Raw genomic sequence first — 18,002 nt, 5'->3', positions numbered from 1 at the left:
CAATCGCATTCCCGACGCCGACTCGAGGAAACGTTGCCCGTGTTCGGCACACGACGAAATTGATCGACGCTGTAAATCGCCCCGCTACCGAGACGTGGTTCGCTAGCAGCAATTTTCGAACCAGACTGAAATGGCAGTTCGGAAAATTTGCGGCCGATACTTGGAACTGGACGACCGGCGATTAATACGAATATGGATGCGTTCGGTATATGGCCGAACGACGATTTCGAGTTAATAACGAGGGTCTGCGCTCGTTCTCGCTCCCTGTAGAAATGGAGTGCGAGGATGACTGTACTTTTTTGAATACGCTTTTGGAAGTGCTTGACTTTTAAGCAGTTGTCGGTAGTTTAGACTTTTTGTTGGTCTGTTTTTATCGAAGCATAGTTTATCGAGCAGTTATTTTGTAATAGACGAACATTCCTCTAAGTAGAATTTAATAAGTAGAGTGAGATAAGTAGCATGGACGAGTAAAGTTTAATACGAGTTTAATTCGAAGAATATACGTACTATTTTTTATACTAAATATTTTCAAATTTGATGTTCAGGTTTTATCGGTAAAAGAAACTAATCTGGAAATGTATATGGGAGGAAGAAGTTGCAAACATATATTTAGAAAATAATTAGTATACAGTATCAACGTAAACCATCGTAAACATATTTTAAAGATGGTTCCAAATACCGAATTTCTTTATGTTATGTATAGTGCAAATACGTTGTATTTTATTATACCTCGTTATGTTATACCCTATATATATTTGCATATTTGTCTTAAATTATGTCAATACAATAACGATAATCGTGTCTCATTACGGTGCTAGTAAAATCACACAGTATATTCATAAAACGTGTCTATAAGCGTTGGAATCCCTTCGTGAGCAACTGTACGTAGGATTGCCCGAGTCTATACGAGAAACGATCTGCTGCATTTTTCATCGACAATTTGTTAAGCTTTCCCGCGCTCGGCGGCCGTTCACGATCACGGACAAACGTTTTCCCCGGCGGCGTTTCTATAAGGCGTTACAAATCGGTCCGAGATTCCGGGCGTGCCTGTTGATTTGCGCTAATCTCGTGGCCTGTCCATGACGGATTTGTCGCGGTCGACCCTAAATGGCTCGCTACGACAGTCGAGGAACGTTTTCTACGCCGATTCTGATTTTCTGGAGTACGTGATTCGCGACCGGACCAGGACCAGTCAAAGGGGAAAAAAGAAAAGAAAAAAAGAAAAACGCTTGGAAACGCCACGACTCACACGCGCCTGTTACGTAATCCTTCCTCGCGAATCCCGTTGTTCACCTCGTTTGCTCTCTACGGTCAAGATACACAAGCCCAGCAGCTGACTCTGATTGTGAGTCGCAGCGACACGCAATCACCGCGTGAAACGCGCTCTCCAACCCTCGCGTTTTCTTCGAAAGAATCATCGATCGATTTGGGGATGTAGGTTGTGGCAGGTTATGAAGGTGGTAGTGTTCCTAGTTTCGTAAACGTTCTTATGGTAGTGCTATTTTACTGCCAAAGTTAAAGGGAAGTGTCCGGAATAAATGTTTTTCGATCTCTTATAACTACGAGAAAAGATGTGCTATATAAATTGGACTATATATCGTAGATTAATTTCCTTAAGTATGTATATTATGGAACTTAATTTAATTTTTATACAAGAACCAAATTGATCTCGATACTTCAGAACCCCGATACTTTCAAATAGATATTCATTATCGTTTCTAACGTTCGCTATCCCAAATTCCACGACACATCTACCACATAAAAAAATACTCGATATCCTACGTACTCTGGATCGTAAATATCTCCGAGCAAGGAGAATTTCGTAGGCGGAAGCGATCGGTTCGAACCATACTATCTCTCGCGTGCACACGGTGGCATCGTGACCTCTTTCACGCAGTTGCGGTGACAGCCAGGGATCATCTGGCATACGGGAGGCTTTTCGAGCTCGCGCCTGTTCATCTAAGATCGAGAGATTACAGCCCGAGGTACCGCTGGTCCGTTTTCATCTCGCGATCATTACCACTTTATCGAGTGTACGCCGTTGTTCCTGAACCTCGGCGATTAATCATCGCCATCGGATCTGCCTCCTTGACACTGGAATCCTTCGATTCCGCGTTTCTCCTCGATCATCGCGCATGGACCTTCTGTTGGACACGTGTAACTTTGCTTCCCGTTTACTCGTCGAGTCTGTTGCAGTCGTACGAAGACAGACGAGAAAGTGCTGGTTGGTTGAAAATATACGTGAGATTACCGGTAGTCAGAGTGATTCACTGATGACGCACGTTCGAGTAATCTGGACGCATTATCGAAGTATAAATTTTAGGTCATGGATCGATACGGTGGACACTTTTTCTGGATGATTCGTCGATCCGATTTGGAACAGGTACCGCTATGAGAGCTTTTCGGCTTCGAACGGTTACCAGACCGCCCACGTGGCTGCGTCAGGTGAGGAACACAGTTAGAGCCTTTCCGGCTTTCGACGACACTTGGCTCGCCGTGTTTCTTTCTGATTAAATTCTAACTCTGACGTTAAATACGTATTTATGATCTTAAGATTCTCGAAGACTCGAGCCTCGCGTGTACGTCAAGATTCATTGTATTTTATGTTAATCAGGAATCTGTTACACAACTTGGTTTTTAAATTTACTGAATTACTGTTTTTATTCTTCCGATAGACTAATTCATGTCATTCGCTTTTTTTGACAACTGTATATTCATCGTGTGCTTACGTAACGAAATACAAAAATTCATGACAAGTGGAGTTAATCGCTTTGGCTCGTTATAGAAGCTTTACTTCTATGAAGCTTTATATCCATCCATTATATATTCTAACGACTTCAACAGATATTTATATCCACTATAAATGCCTTATAGAACGGTTTAAAAATACCTAGAATAGAGATAACAGAAAAAATAAAAGTGGAATAATTCAAAACATAAAGGAAAGAAAAGTTGTACTTGGCGCACGAGAGATACTCGATTAGCGACTAGTCGAGACCCCGAAGCGAGCACCAAGGTAGAAGGGTCGTCGCGTCGTAAATTAGTTCACGATGCGCCGCTTTCCAGTCGGTTTTATCGTCGGCCGACAGGCGTTTAACTTTACGACCAGCCGTGCCGCATACAACGCTCCATCTTCGACGCGCCACCCTGTCCACCCTTTCGCGGATCCTGCCTCCGTTGCTCGACCTTCCACTCCTAGACAGAGGCATGCTAATTCTTGTGACACGCGGAACATTAAGGCCTGACGTGTAATCCGCCAGAGAATCTGCGCGTGGCCTGAACGAGTCCAAATGGACCTTTATATGGCGAACGGTCTCTTTTGATATATAACTGCTTAAATCGTGATTTCCGCGTTTAAGTCTGGACAATTTATCTTTTATGAGAAAGTCGGAGAAAATTCGTCTAAAAGATTTGTATACTTTTTCGAGTGCTATCGAGCAAAGCTAACATATAGTTTGGTAGAGCAGTTTTTTGAAACGAAGTTTTGCAGAACTTCTTGGCGAGCATAAGATGCTTTTAAATTGGGATACTCCATCGGTCGAATTCGATTAGAGATCGTGCGATTGTCCCCGATTGCAAATATTTATTTCACTTTTTATCACTCTCTCAAGATGTGCTTGTATTTTGCTTTCAGTACAAAGTATAGCGCATAGGATTTCTTGTTGGCTATATTATTTACAGAGAAATTTGAATCCAATATGTTGTACTTGTTAATTAATTTAGTCATTTTTGCAACGTAACACGTTTGGTGTAGCACCAAGCCAAATGTAATCCATCACTGCTTATATTTTGCATACAGAAATATCTTCGTCGAATGCAGACAAAACTGCATTTTTTTATTTTATCAAACATTGAATCCAAGCCTCGTTCACACATACTTACGATACCTAGCGCGAAACTGATGCGTCACGTATATGACGCACGGTGGCAAACGTGTTAATAGGTGAGTTCAATACGGAGAATTCGGTTATAGGGAAAAGCTATGTGGCGCCAATCTGTTGAATGTAACGGATTAAGGACTGGTATTACTAAAAAGAAGACAGATCTTGTGATCGGCGAAAGATATTATTGTAAATAGTAATATAAATTCTATAATGATAAAATGAATAAAATCTTCGATACAAATACAATTGAAAAAACGAGACCAAATTCTTGACTTCTAGAGTACGTGAAACAATCGATCAATTAGAGAAACTTGACATTGCTAATAAAATTTTGTCAACATGCCGTAGTATTTCATCTTTCACGATACGAAAATCAAACCAAGAGCGAGCTCGACACCGCTCTTCAAGCTCTTCATTTCCACATCTCACCATTGTTTTCTTCCTTCTGTTCGTAGTCGTTCTTCGGGCGCACCTATAACAACCTGGGAAGCATCTCCGAATGCAAGAACGGCGGCGTGTGCGTGATCAACAAGAAGAATCGTACATCGTGCAAGGCGTGTCGCCTACGAAAGTGTCTCGTGGTCGGGATGTCAAAGTCAGGCTCGCGGTATGGTCGTCGTTCGAACTGGTTCAAGATCCACTGTCTCCTCCAAGAACAAACGAACGGAAATCAAAATATGACTCCAGGAGCAGTTTCGCCGTTTGGACCAAGCTTTCTACCAGGATTCCTTCCTCAGGCTCAAGGACCTCAAAGCGGGGTATTCAAAGATGGAACGGATCGTACTTCACCTAGTCAAGAAGATTTAGCCCTCCAATCGCATCTGTTGCACGTGGCGATTCTGAAGCAGGAACAAGAAAGGGGGAGCAAGTCTCCCCATCCGGATGACGTGGCTCTTCAAAACCATCTTCGTCTGTTCGCCTGGCAAAGGGAGCGTGAAAGAGTCGGTGAAAGTTCTCAACAGCCTCCGGGTACGCCACCTAGTACAACACCTCCGCCATTTTATAGACAACACCAACAACAACAACAACAACAACAGCAGCGACTTCCAGGCTCTCCAATGTTCCCAATGAACTTCGCTCAAAGGGATAGCGTTTGCGTGCCTAGCAGTCCATCGGACGCCCTCAGACCGTACCTTCCAACTTATAAAAGGACAACGGACACACCAAGTGATAGTGGAGCGTCCTCGGTGGATGGTGTCGATGGTCAAGATACCGAATCAAGGAGTAATTCAGCACTGAGTTACTTCAAAACCAGTGCCGCATCACCGACCTTATCCGAAAGAGATTTTCCACCTAGGAAGATCAATGCTACGGTTACATTGACGACAGGATACCATCCTCATCAAGGTCTAGGCCTAGTGTATCCTCCACCTGGTTTAGTCACGCCATCAACGTCTCAACTTTCGCCCAGAGGCGGCGACCTGCTTCTGGTCAGTCCCAGTCCAGGTGGTCTAGCTGTTGAGCAAGACGAACCGATAGATCTTAGTGTCAGATCGAGCAGAAGCACTCCGGGACCCAGTCAGTCGTCAGAAGAGGCTAGTAGATTAAACGATAACAATAGCGATCCCGATAGTCCCGCGAAAGAGGAAGCCACGACAAAGAGCAAGCCCTTGGATCTAACGTTAGGTGTGAAGAGGCCAGAGTTACCTATATCGCTATGAAGCTTCTGGCGGTTTGATAGACCCACGACGCCTGGCCTCGTTCAGTTCTTAAGCACCTTGAGTTTCGTTGAGTTCTCGCTTGAAGAATCGAACGGCCTAGTCACTTAGCTGGTCTGTCTGAAAACAGAAAAATCGATATTACAGGATGATGATGGATTTGAGAATGGAGAAACGGATATTTGAGAAAATTAGATGAGATGGAAGGTTGTAAGAGGGCGATGAAGTTGTATAACAGAAAGTTAGGAGAGAGTTAGGTTTCGCTAAGGAACTGCAACGGAATGCCGATAACACACCACAAAAATGTGTTCAAATTTGTACATAGATCACGGTCCGACAAGAGATTAATTTATTACGACCGAGGACATTATCATTGATTTGCGTATCGCTTTTCTTTGTTTTAGGCCGCGAAGGTTGTATCACATATAATTAACTGTATAAAAAAGGTCGGAGAATCGTGTATATACCGGCCAGTAGTGAAGTGCCTTAACATAATATATTTATATTTGAAATATTCCATATTGTATATGTAAATGTATACATAGAACAGACCGCTTTAGGATATTATCTTCGTTCTACGCACGATTCATCGTTGTAAATTGTATTCTTCTTTATGGTTGTGAATGGTTCGCATAGCGAAGAGTGTGTGGGCGCGGAGAGAGAGAGAGAGAGAGAGAGAGAGAGAGAGTGTGTGTGTGTGTGTGTGTGTGTGTGCGCGAGAGAGAGAGAGAGAGAAAGAGAGTGCGAGAGAGAGGGAGGGAGAGAAAGAGAGAGAGAAAGGCAGAGAAGAAGACGATTGGTAACGATCACATCCGCGACCCTGTTACAACGAAAGGCCAGTTAATAAAAATGAACGAGGGAAGCGACGTCGCGTCGGTGCATAAAACAAACGATCATCTTGTAAATAAGCAAAAGGAGGGTGGGGGAAGTATAAAAAATTATACGTGCGTTTAAATCAAGAGAGGGGAGACTCGGCTACGATTGAGAGTACGCTTCTGCTATGCTTCAGCTTGATGTGCGAACCTCTCGAATCTTCGCTTAACGGGCCACAACGTTTTTATATTCTGACGTTCTCTCCTCCTGATATTCCCTATCAGTTTATTTCTTTTATTTTGTACATAGTAGCATGTAAACGGTGAACACGAGCGGCCAGTACCTAAACTTTTAACGCGAAATTAAATATTTTTTTGTTCAATCCCTATGAGGTGTCTTACTATATCTCCTCTTAGGTTTTCCTCTTCTAGTACCCTCTCTTCCTTTGGCGTTTGTTTCCAACAGGAACATGGCGTCTACGTTGTTGTATAAGTAATTCTAGGATTCTAAGATAACAGCAGTGAGCTGATGTGTTTTTATTATGAGCAATTATGATGCAATCTAATCGATTCCTGTTTTTATATTCATGTACACTACTCTGATCTATATACGAAACAATATACCCAAGTAGGAATTAGTATTCTCTTCTCTAGTAACACGTTCAGAATTCAATGTTCGTAGCCCTCTGGTGTTGGCGGTTGGTACCCGCGGATCGCCCGGGACGTGTTGCGCCGCGTTGATACCTTGACCTGTCGGCGTCCTGTTGGTACCGATCCGCCACACTTACATACGACTTTCTTTGCTAGATTACTTATCTGCAATCGTAATACTGCATGATCGAAACGTCATATATAATTCTTATTCAAAACTTGCTCATCCCATTCTAAGAATGGAGATTGAAGTTGCAAATACGCTCTATGTCTGCCAAACTTGTCACGATATTCCAACATTTTTCTTTCGATCTTGCTCCTTGCTTCGACGAACAAAAGAATTTTTAATATTTGAAGAAAAACTTTCGCATAAGATCTCAATCTTATTTGGAATGACGTATATCAACAATGATTTTTTCATATATTCCCGAAATCTTCAGAAATCAATTGACGATTGGAAAATTCGATTACGTTCGGAAACGAGTTAAACGAGAATAAATCTAATTATTGGTACAATTGCATAAATCGAACTCGACGTTAAGAAGAACGATAAAAAGTTTCATATGTTCCGAATATGTATCGCGCTATAAAAAAAATAGCTAAAATTGAAACTTATTTTAAAAAACATACTTCGAAGAAGGCAGTCCACACAGGGAACCCTTGGCCTCGATAATTGTATGAAATAAAAAAACGAAGAAACGAGGAATCATTCGATCCTCAAAAACACGAGAGGACCACGAAAGACTCTGGAAATCCAGCAGCCGATCCACGTATCAACCTTGAAGGTGATCATCGGTGGTTCGATTGCATCGACTAGCAGCGAGGACACGGTCGATCGGGTATATATAATGCGGTGAGCCGCAGTCGCCATTAATCAATTGCAGCAGGAAGCGCGAGAGCGTTGCAAAATCGTCGAGTTACGGATACCTGCCCACGCGGCTGACCTTGCCAGGTCGAATGTTCCTTCCACGTCCGGATAGCACGCGATCGCCTCGCTGCTACCTTCTCGCGTCCGTGCCCCTCTTCCGCGGTTCTTTGCTTCGCTCCACGTGACACATCGTCTTCGCACGAGCCTCGATCATCGATGCTAATCGACCGTGTCTTCTTACACACGTTCAAGCCGCTCGATAATCGTTTTACGTAACACGCGAAAGTTACACGACGCGATACGTCGTACCAAGAATTTGTAGAATTTTTTTAGTGAAATGTGAAAATCTTCAAGTTTTTGTTTCTTCATCGTCTGAATCGTAGATCTGAGAATATACGGATGAAGCATAAATTTGGTTTATGCTCTTAGACGAGTGGAGTAAATTTTCAGCTCCACTGAGAGTCACTTCCTGCGTTTTAACGCTTTCTTTCTCTGTATATGTGTCAGTAGCTAAATCTGTAGACACAGGTAAATTTAATTAACACCCCTGATGTCCCAATAACTTTCTGATGAAAGTTCAGCATAATCTACCTCGATATGCGACCAATAATAACTTCTTACTGTGACGACATCTCACGTCTTTATATTCCTAGGTCCTAGCAATAAATTCGATTAGGATCGTATTTCGCGGAAATGGCCATAATTCACGGCGTCATGACTCGTACGAAGGGAATCATTCGTTTCACGCTGTAATGTATACGGGACACGAGGGGCCGCGTTCCGCGCGCGCGGTAGGTATCTCTCGAAAAAACTGGTACACCCTGAAAAATCGTAGCTACGTCCAAGTCGATTTGTTCAACTAGCGAACAGTAAGCTTCCAGCACATGTATTCAGCAGTGGTATCTAGTTTGTTTTCTGGTAAACTCACCGGGGAATATTACCTAAGTGCTCGAGATCGGTTTTGTTTTATCGTATAATAAATTTATTTACGAGAGATTTGGTAAAAAGAAGGAGAATGATTAAGATTTTATCGAGATGTATCACTTCGAAAATCAAATTCTCCAGCTCCTTTTTGAGGATCATATAGCAAGAATTTAAAAAAATTCTATAAAATCGAATCTATATATTCGAATTAATAGAACGCAAAATTCGTTTCTCAAACTACTTTGTTCTTCCTTCTCTGCCATCAAATCTTATTGAACTCAAAGTCCATCATTTTAACTTGCGTGCGTTACATCTAAATTATCTTAAATCAACCTACATCCATCTCGCTCGTAAAAATTCTGCAAGCTTTCTCCAGATCATCGGGCGCTCCAAGAGGAGTAAAATTCACTCCAAACATACGGATAATGTCTCACGTCAGCGTAACATCTATTGGACCATGTAGATCACTGGATCTGGGATAACAAACGGCCGATAGTCGAGGCAGTGCGTCAGTCACAGGCGACTGGTTGCTGCAGCAATAAGCAATCGCTTAGACCCGTCATGACTCTATGCATGAGAGTTGGCCAATACTGGCGCACGCGGGACGATTCCGCGGCCTCTTGCCGAGTGAAATATCGACGAACGGTTACCGGTCAACCATCCGGAGATCGACACTGCCCACTTCAATTCGCGCTGCGGGAGAAACTGGAGCGATCTAGATGAGGACGAGCCTTCTGCGGTGATCGAAGATCGGGTCTCGATCGAAAGGATCACGTAGATCACGGTGAAGAAGATTTGCATTCTATTTGCCTCCTTCCGATTTAACTTGGAGGTGAGTATCATTAGAATTAACTGCAATTTAGCGCAGGAAAAATTCAATTATCTGTTTAAGAAGATTGTGATCAATGAAAATTTAACGACAATAAATGAAAATTTAAAAGTACTTACCATTAAAAATAAGATTCAGTAGCTAACAAAATTGATTTGCAAATTTAGATTTTGTCACATCTAACTATCTGTTTAAAAAGAGTCAATGAAATTTTGATCTCAACAAGCTATGTTTGAAATAAAAAATTAATTTCCCAAATCGCCATAATCACTGAAACCAGTTCACAGCAACTACAACATGATTCGACAGTAACGAATCCTGCAATAGGTCTGAAATTAGAGACCAGTGCGTAGAAATTCGTTATGGCCCGATTAACCTGCTCGACGACGAAATGTTAAAGATTGGCTGCCCGTCCAAATAGAAATTCTAAGCCAGATCGGTATTCCATACAGCGTTACGTCTCAACGACCCGGATCGATTAAGGAGAAGGAACGTGGTCGTTGATAGGTTCATCTGCACGAAACAAAAACCAGAAGACGCGGAGACGACGTCGCATAGTCGGGATTCTTAAGCCGGTAGCGGTAACCGGAAGTCCTTTAAGATGCACAAAAGGCGAGCGAGCGAGATCGCTCGCGATACCTTTCCGGTGGCCGTTTCTCTTTTGCGTTTCGAGGGAAGATCTTCTCTCCGAAAGGAGAAACTCTGGTTCGAATACGAGAAAACGGTGAACATAGCGCACCAGTGGTCGATGTCAACAGCTCTCCAGGGACCTGGAAGTCCAACGAACACGGGCAGCCAGCCATTGATCGATTACTTACTCTTCTACGCGGGTCGAATAAGAAGTGGTTCGCTTTGTGTATACACAGCCTGCTATCTCGTGTCTCCTTCATTTTTTCCTTTTCCTTCTTTTATCCCCCTCCTCTCTCCTCCATATAGCATTTCCCGGTTAAGAGAATTAACGACCGGAGCGTCTTAAGAGAGAAACGGGAGAGGAAAAGGACGAGTGTAATGAGCCTTAATCGATTACGATGAATGCGTATACTCTCGTAACGACTGGCCACCACGGCGCTGAGTAATGAGCCGTGTCCTAGAGCGAGGATTGCTTTATACAGGCAACGTTGTCACGTGTGCGTTGGTCGATAAGCTTCGGTTGACAGAGACAATACATTGCATACGGAAAAATATGAAAATATTCTTTTGCGAGAGTATTTTAAAATCGAAGTGTTTGAGACGAGAAAATCAAAGAACAAGGAATTCTCAAACAAATTTTCCAAGTTGCAGCGGTCTTAATACATTCAACATAACTAGACTGCGAATTTTTGTGCAAATTCATACTTTTATGAAGCTATGCAGAGATATTTTATATATCTTTACATGTCGCGCGTGTTGAAATCTTTCACAAACGCGTAAATATTCGCGGTGTACCGATAGCCTAACATGCGAATGATTTAATATTTCGCTGGTGTAGTCAATTGCTCCGCATGTGAATCACGTACACCGGTTTGTATTATCAGTGGACTGACTAGTTGTCAGACCACTGCACGAAGGTAGAAGTGCGCGAATTGTAGAGTACGGTGCATAAAACGGTGTTGTTATTAGTTTGAGTCAAACTCACACTTTTTAATCTTCGTACTACCTTTCATTGTACCTGTCACAGATCACAGTCGGTTTCTGCATCGTGAGAAATATCTTGCGAAAATAGGATGGTCAAAATCAGAAAATCACCTATTCCGTACGATCTCTTCGAACATCCAACAATTTCTTACAAAACCAAACACGCAACCATCCCAAACATTAGCAAATCTTCCTTCGACCGTCAACAAGTCCAAAACCCACGCAACGTCAAGTTCCAATCCGTGGCACAGGGATCATCCCGTAAGGAGCGACCGACGAGCGAAGAATCGACTCGACGAGGAGACGCGTCGGTCGTCTCCTGATCCAGATTTCGATAGTCAAAAGGGACGAGGCTGGAAACTGGTCCAGCGACGCGTGGTACGACTTCCTGCATGCCCATATACGCGTCCTCCAGTCGCGTACGATCCGGAGGAAGAGTAAACGAACGAAGGACATGGCGGAGGAACGAAGGGGAAGAAGAGGGAGCGGAAAAGAAGGAACCGTGGCGTGCACGGAGAGCGTTAGGGGTTAACGAGGGCCGATCGTGCGATCGTTCGATCTTTCCCAAGAGGCAAGGCGGCCCAATTAGAAGGCACGTAAAAGCCGGGCGCATAATCAGCAATTTGTATTGTCGAGGGATAAGGCTACGTTCTTCTCTATACATATCTATCGGTTTCTCTTTCTTATTCTTCGTCCTCTTGCTTCGTCTATTACAATATACGTACATGGTATCGTTGCGAGAAGGGACTCGCCAGCTAATCCCTGTTTCTCCAATGGCGGAGACCACTTTGCTGGAATAACTTCATACGCGAGACGAGGCCAAGCTATCGAGTGGTTCGAGAGAATACGTGGGAGGAGAGTGGGGCTAGGGGATGCCACTCGATTAAGCTATGCAATCGCCAATTATCGGCAATTTGATCCGGTTATAACTCAATTTATAGTAATTGGGCCGCGTTCACGGGGTATCTCGTAACCCTCGCGGTCTCTTCTTTCTCCCCTCTGTGTTTCCTTTTAGTATAAACGTGCATCTGTATGGGCACTGTGTGGTTGAACGGGTTACCGCTTGGTACCCATGAAGCAATAGCTGAGAGAAATAGTGGCGATAAGATACGCATTATTGTAATGCGTCCACGGTATTCTTCGTCCGATAGATATATTTTCACCCTGCGTATTAGACAGAGTTATCGCTATCGATCCTCTTCCACGGATTTTCCATGCGACGCACAGCTCACGTTCCTAACAACTTTGCATTATTTGGATCATAAATATATTTTATTAACCTGAACCTTAAAATGAACGAAATTAAAGTATTAAAAAAGTTCGAAAGTTTGAAATTCGTCGAATGAAATCTCGCGTTAACGCCATCTGAATGGATCGAACGTTATATATCCTTAAGTGATTATAAAAAGACTAAACAAAAATATCAAATTCGAGGACTGATACGTCATCTGCTGCCACGTCGTAAGAGCATGCTCCGAAGGCAAGTGAAACATAAGACGACAGGTTTCGCGATCAAGAGATCTTGGACGGGTCGCTTTTAGCGCCTCTCGATGATCGTAAATTGGCGATCGAGTGGCGTGAACGTGCACGCGGACGTGCCGTTCGAACAACCGGAAGAAGATGCTGCGGTGCGTGCTGTGGTCGGCCGTGCACGCGGCGGAACGTGCGGTTCCTTCCTGTCGATAGCAAACCGCCACTTATACGTGGAAAAACGAAACGTCTTATTACCAGCAACCCGTTGCTCAAATTTTTTACCAGATTGTAGCCTGCACAAAGATACAACTGGTGGTTTATCGAGGCTAAACACGAGACCGAGAAACTAGTCGTGTTCACGAGTGAACTCGATTTAATGATCTTCGTGGGTTGGGACGAGCTTCGTGCGATTAAAAGCGAGGTAGAGGATCTCGAATTCAGTTCATACAGGATTTTAAATTCGAGCAAAAATTATTTTTCGAAGGATGAGCATTTTAGGAAATTTACGAGGTTCTTAAAAATATCGGTGTGTACCCGTGTTTCTCCGATCATTTCCTTTATTTACAACATATTTATTTAAATTATATTTCAAAGAACGTCATCGATTTATGAATTTACAACTCGATACTACTCGCTCTACTCATATTTTAACAAACCTACGCCTTCCTTAAGAACGTCTTATATATTGATGATATATTCATTTTTATTAACCCCTTCGCAAACGTTACATCGACGTTCTAAAAGTCAAACTCCCAATTTTAACACGCGAAACCGACCCATTCGTTTTTATACATTAACATAATATTTACTAAATATACAAGCATTAATAACAGAAAATTTTTGTAAATTCGATTGGATTTTCGGCTGGACCAAACGATCGAGTTACGCGTGCCAGAAGTATCGATCGTCCTTGTTCCTCTCGTGAACCTTCTGGCTCTCCTTGTCGAGCATGGTTCGTGTTTCGCAAGCTCGGCAGGCTGGCCGACGGGATCGTTATGTCTGCGGCCGGTTCGCGCCCGTTGACAAATTTGACAAGACACGCAATCGATCGCTCTTAACCGGCGCTAATCGATACAGCGATCGGTTCATTAGGCGGATCAGGCTCGTTTCTCCGTGCGGCCGGAGCGGATCGAGCGCAACAGATATTGGCTTTTCGATCACGTCGGCTCTCACGGAAATCTCGCGATTGCACCGCGCGCCACCGGCCTTCCTTCTTCGACGATCTCTCGCGCCTCGATCGATACCCACGATCCAGCTACGTACCGCCGTTTTCCGTCGATCTTTCACATGGAAACAAGGTTACGGAACCGTGGAAAAGTCTCCAAGTTGGATCGAAATTGGTAGTTAAATGTGGCACGAGGTGAAGCTTGTTGTCTTGCTTTTAGATAGTTTCTTGGTTATTTCCTATTGGGTTCGGATGCTGAATTTAACGATAGAGCTACTAAAGTGGTGGAAACGATAGATCCGAGGATTTTTATCGAAACTGGACTTACAATCGCGTGTCTTTGGAGATTTGAACGATGTTTGTCAAAATGTATATGCTCGCCAGTTCAAATAAGTAAATGCAATTACTTTTCACATAAAATTTGTATAATCTGTAAGAGATATGTTTGTGGAATTGAACGACAAAAATAATACTCATAAAGACGAATGATTAATAAAAGAAAAACGTTTCGAAAAAATGGCCCAAAAAGATTTCGTAATCAAGGATGCACAATGCGGACAACCTGCGTTCTACAAAAAAAGAATACAAGGCAGAAAAAAGCGGAATCAGACGGAATCATCGGGCCAGACGAGCAGAAGGAAGTGAAAGACAGGCGCGCCAGGGAAGGAATGCTCATCTCGTCGATCGACTTTCGATTTTCTCCCCGCGCCTAATTGAGTTTCCTTATGAATTCGTTAACGACTCGCTAGACGTCTTCATCCTCAGTCTTCCTCCCTGTGTTTCAAGATAGCCACGCTCGTGCTTCGTTCACGAAAGATCGCTAGGTACGCAACGCATCTTCGCGCGGAGAAACTTGATCCGATGCGAAGAGAGGCAATTATTAATGAAGATCCGAAGGACCCGACGCTCTGCCGGAACATTCTTCATCCTATCTTACACTTCCTGATCCGATCTCGTCCACTGAGCACGCGTGTGCGTGCTATCGCACGGGAATCGAAGACGACGCTTTATCACGGGGAAACGCTCGTGCGACTAATCCGGTCTTCTAGCTGGAGATGATTTTCCTAAATTGGACGACGTATCGTTTGCAGTTTGTTTCGAGACGTTGCATAGAGATTAGGATCGTTATAATGGTGTCTTATGCCGATTAACTCTTAACTAGGAACGTTTGTATTTTTGTCATTATGATGATTTTGTTTATTAAATCGCTGTACTTTCAGAATTATCTTTGTTAAACGATTCAAGTTTCACTTCCTTATCAATCTCCTTGCAAAGATATGAATTTGCATAAATATTCGCAGTCTAATTATGGTAGTTATGCGCTACGTAAATAATTGCTTAGGACAATGGTAATAGAAGACATATAATTATATTGATAATTATCGATCGATTTTTTTGAATTCTTGAATCAAAAAGGACAGAGAAGACAGTGTCAAGGAAAAAGTTCCAAATTGTCTCAAACCTTCCACTTGCTTCCATCTTTCCACGTAAATCTTTCTCTTAATCAAGAAATTATACGAGACGCTAAATCTTCCTGCTTAATTAAAACCTCCGCCTTCGTTCCCTCGATCTTCTTTTCAGCGACAAGCAAACATCTCTCATCCAGGTACGTACAGCATGTCGTGCGCAGTTTCTATCCATCGCTAGGCGCGAAGCAATTTCCCTGAAACCCCATTAACCCTTCGGAGATGAACGACGATGTGGCTGTAGACGGTGGTGGGACAATTTTAAAAGAGGGATGAGGATGGACAGGCTCGGCAGTGTAGGAAGGGGAGAAAGGTAGAAGATCGCACTTGTCGCTTGCCAGTTCTACGGTGTGTCGGATCGCGAGATTCTAAAGCCGCGTGCTCACTGAAGCAGCGACGAGCAACTTCTCGGTGTAACATAACAGTAGATACAAAATTTTTAGGCACATTTTGTTCATAACGAACCAACGTAATCGGAGGGACATTTAGATTTTCTTTCAAGACGACATTTGTTCAAGAAGATGTAACTCTTTTAAAAATAGCCGATGAGTTGATGCAATTTTATGGAAACCAAAGGTATAATTGTCAAGGCGAGCAGTATCTTAATAGGAATATCTTTCTATGTTGAGGACGACTATATATTCGGCTCTAAAATTAAATATACCGACAGGTTTGGTAATATGAGATTGATTCGCAACAACAATAGTAAATTCTAAAACTGCTTTTAACATGTTCTTTCTCTGTAGTCTGCACGCGGAACGTCAACGAAGAGTTCCTCGTCGTTGCTTCAGTGAGGACGTAGCTTAACGTAGTTGGATGTTTCGTAGCGAACTAAACGAAGAAGGAAAGGTGTATAGAATAGCTAAGGAGGAAGAGGTAGAGGAAGAAAAGGAAGAGGACCCCGCGGGGTCACAGCCGCTTATGTAAACCATATAGAAGCACACGCTATCTAGCAGCGCGCCGTTTATCTAATAATATTATGGTACAACGCCAACGGAACCCATAAGAGGCGCTCGAGATGCACCGGCCGTGATGCATATAGATACACTTACGAGGGCTGGGCTTATGTGCCTCTACAGGATAATACTCGTGTTCATGGTGCGGCTAGCGCAAGGTGTGCGAGTCTCATGGGGGTGTGTGAGCACTTGTAGAGATACTATCGGAAGATATACCGGATAGAGGGATATACAGCGATATTATCGCCCGGCGAAACTAATACGCTTTTCGCGGCGTTGGACGGTAATCGAGGCAATGTCTCGCCTGAGTCGACTCGCGATCGATTTTTCAGTAATTTTAACAAATTTTGCTTTAGATTCGTAGCTAATACACCTTATTTTAAATTCATCGCTTTATAATTTTCGCTTCATCTTTTCGAACTTAAGCTTTTACTTTCGAACTTTTACATACGAGTATATGTTTTATACGTAGCAGACTACGTAACGAAACGATTGGTTCAACGATCAATCGATGATTTCACCGTCGAATAATTATTCATTTTCGTATTAGCCCGACCAATATCCAGCTAGAAAAAAAAACATAAATTAATTCCGATTAATTTTCATAATACGAACAACACACTCGACACTTTAAAATTTGCTTAAAAATTAAGTACTTCGGCTGTTTACGTAAGTCAACTATACAGCCAATCCACCATCTACTAAAACCCCACTTATTCGCTCGACGAATCAGCATGCTCTCGGTATCCGCTAATTCAACGATCCAGTCGCACCCACTTTCATCGTCGAATAATTATTCATTTCCCCGCTAGCCTCAGCCAGCATCCAATTCCCTTATCCAGTCAGCTTTTCATTTCCCAATTATCCTAGCACTTCCGCAAGAAGGAACGGCCGAAGGGACTGGCCGCGTGAGATCCAATCCGCGTTTCGCCGATCGTTAGCGTCAAAATTACGAGCCGTTCTATCAGAGGCGGAGGCATGCGACTTTGTAACCGAACCGTTGCGAGCGCCGGACCTCTCGCGACTTACGAGCCGCGTAAATTACACGTCCGTGACCGTGGCGGCCGCAATCCTCTAAGTCATTACACGGGAACTTACGAGCGTCAAAAGTCCGCTGTTGCGAGCCTTCGCGCGAGTAAAGCTCGTTCAGCCCTGTCCCAACGAACTATAGTACGACTCTCTAACGCTCGTCGCGTTCTTACGATCTGTGAATCTCCTCGGGACGATTCGAAACGAGCCGCGGGCAACGCGATTCGCGTATCGCGGGTTTATGAACTATTAAGTGGCGTTTGCCTTGAATGCAACGTCCGAACGATCGTCTGCTCGATTAGAAGATGCTAACATCGCGGAAATCCCTTGATCGCTGGCTCTTCCGTAGAGATTTGCAGAAAGTTTTATGGAGATGTGATATATTTCTGTGATAAGGATTGAACAATTTTTTGGGTTTCTTAAGATCTGCAATCCTTTGACACTTTTAAGTAGATTGATTATGGGAATGACGTACCTACCAATAAAATGCTATAGTCCTATGGTTACAGCGCTATACGGTAAGGATATGTAAATAAAATGAGTTTGAAGAAACGTAGAACTGCATGACGTTTAGAAAGTTAATAACGACGGAACGAAGCTCGTAGCGAGACTTTGTATTTTTCGTTGCAGAAATTTATCTGAAACGCGAAGAAATTTAGAAGAAAGCTGGATA

General features: G+C 43.1%; 1 protein-coding gene across 1 annotated transcript in view; it reads left to right on the top strand.

Annotated features, from left to right (window-relative positions):
- The window catches only part of LOC117158541 (uncharacterized), a 40,812-nt gene extending 34,071 nt beyond the window's left edge, over positions 1–6,741 (top strand). The window contains exon 3 of the mRNA XM_033337552.2: positions 4,340–6,741. Within this exon, the coding sequence (XP_033193443.1) occupies positions 4,340–5,545 (1,206 nt within the window). The 3' untranslated portion in view covers positions 5,546–6,741. The remainder of the gene's footprint in view (positions 1–4,339) is intronic.
- Positions 6,742–18,002: the final 11,261 nt, after the last annotated feature.

Source organism: Bombus vancouverensis, chromosome 5 (assembly GCF_051014615.1).
Source record: "Bombus vancouverensis nearcticus chromosome 5, iyBomVanc1_principal, whole genome shotgun sequence".
Taxonomy (NCBI): Eukaryota; Metazoa; Arthropoda; class Insecta; order Hymenoptera; family Apidae; genus Bombus; species Bombus vancouverensis.
The sequence above is the reverse complement of the archived record's forward strand: the minus strand, read 5'-3'. Positions and strand labels throughout refer to the sequence as shown.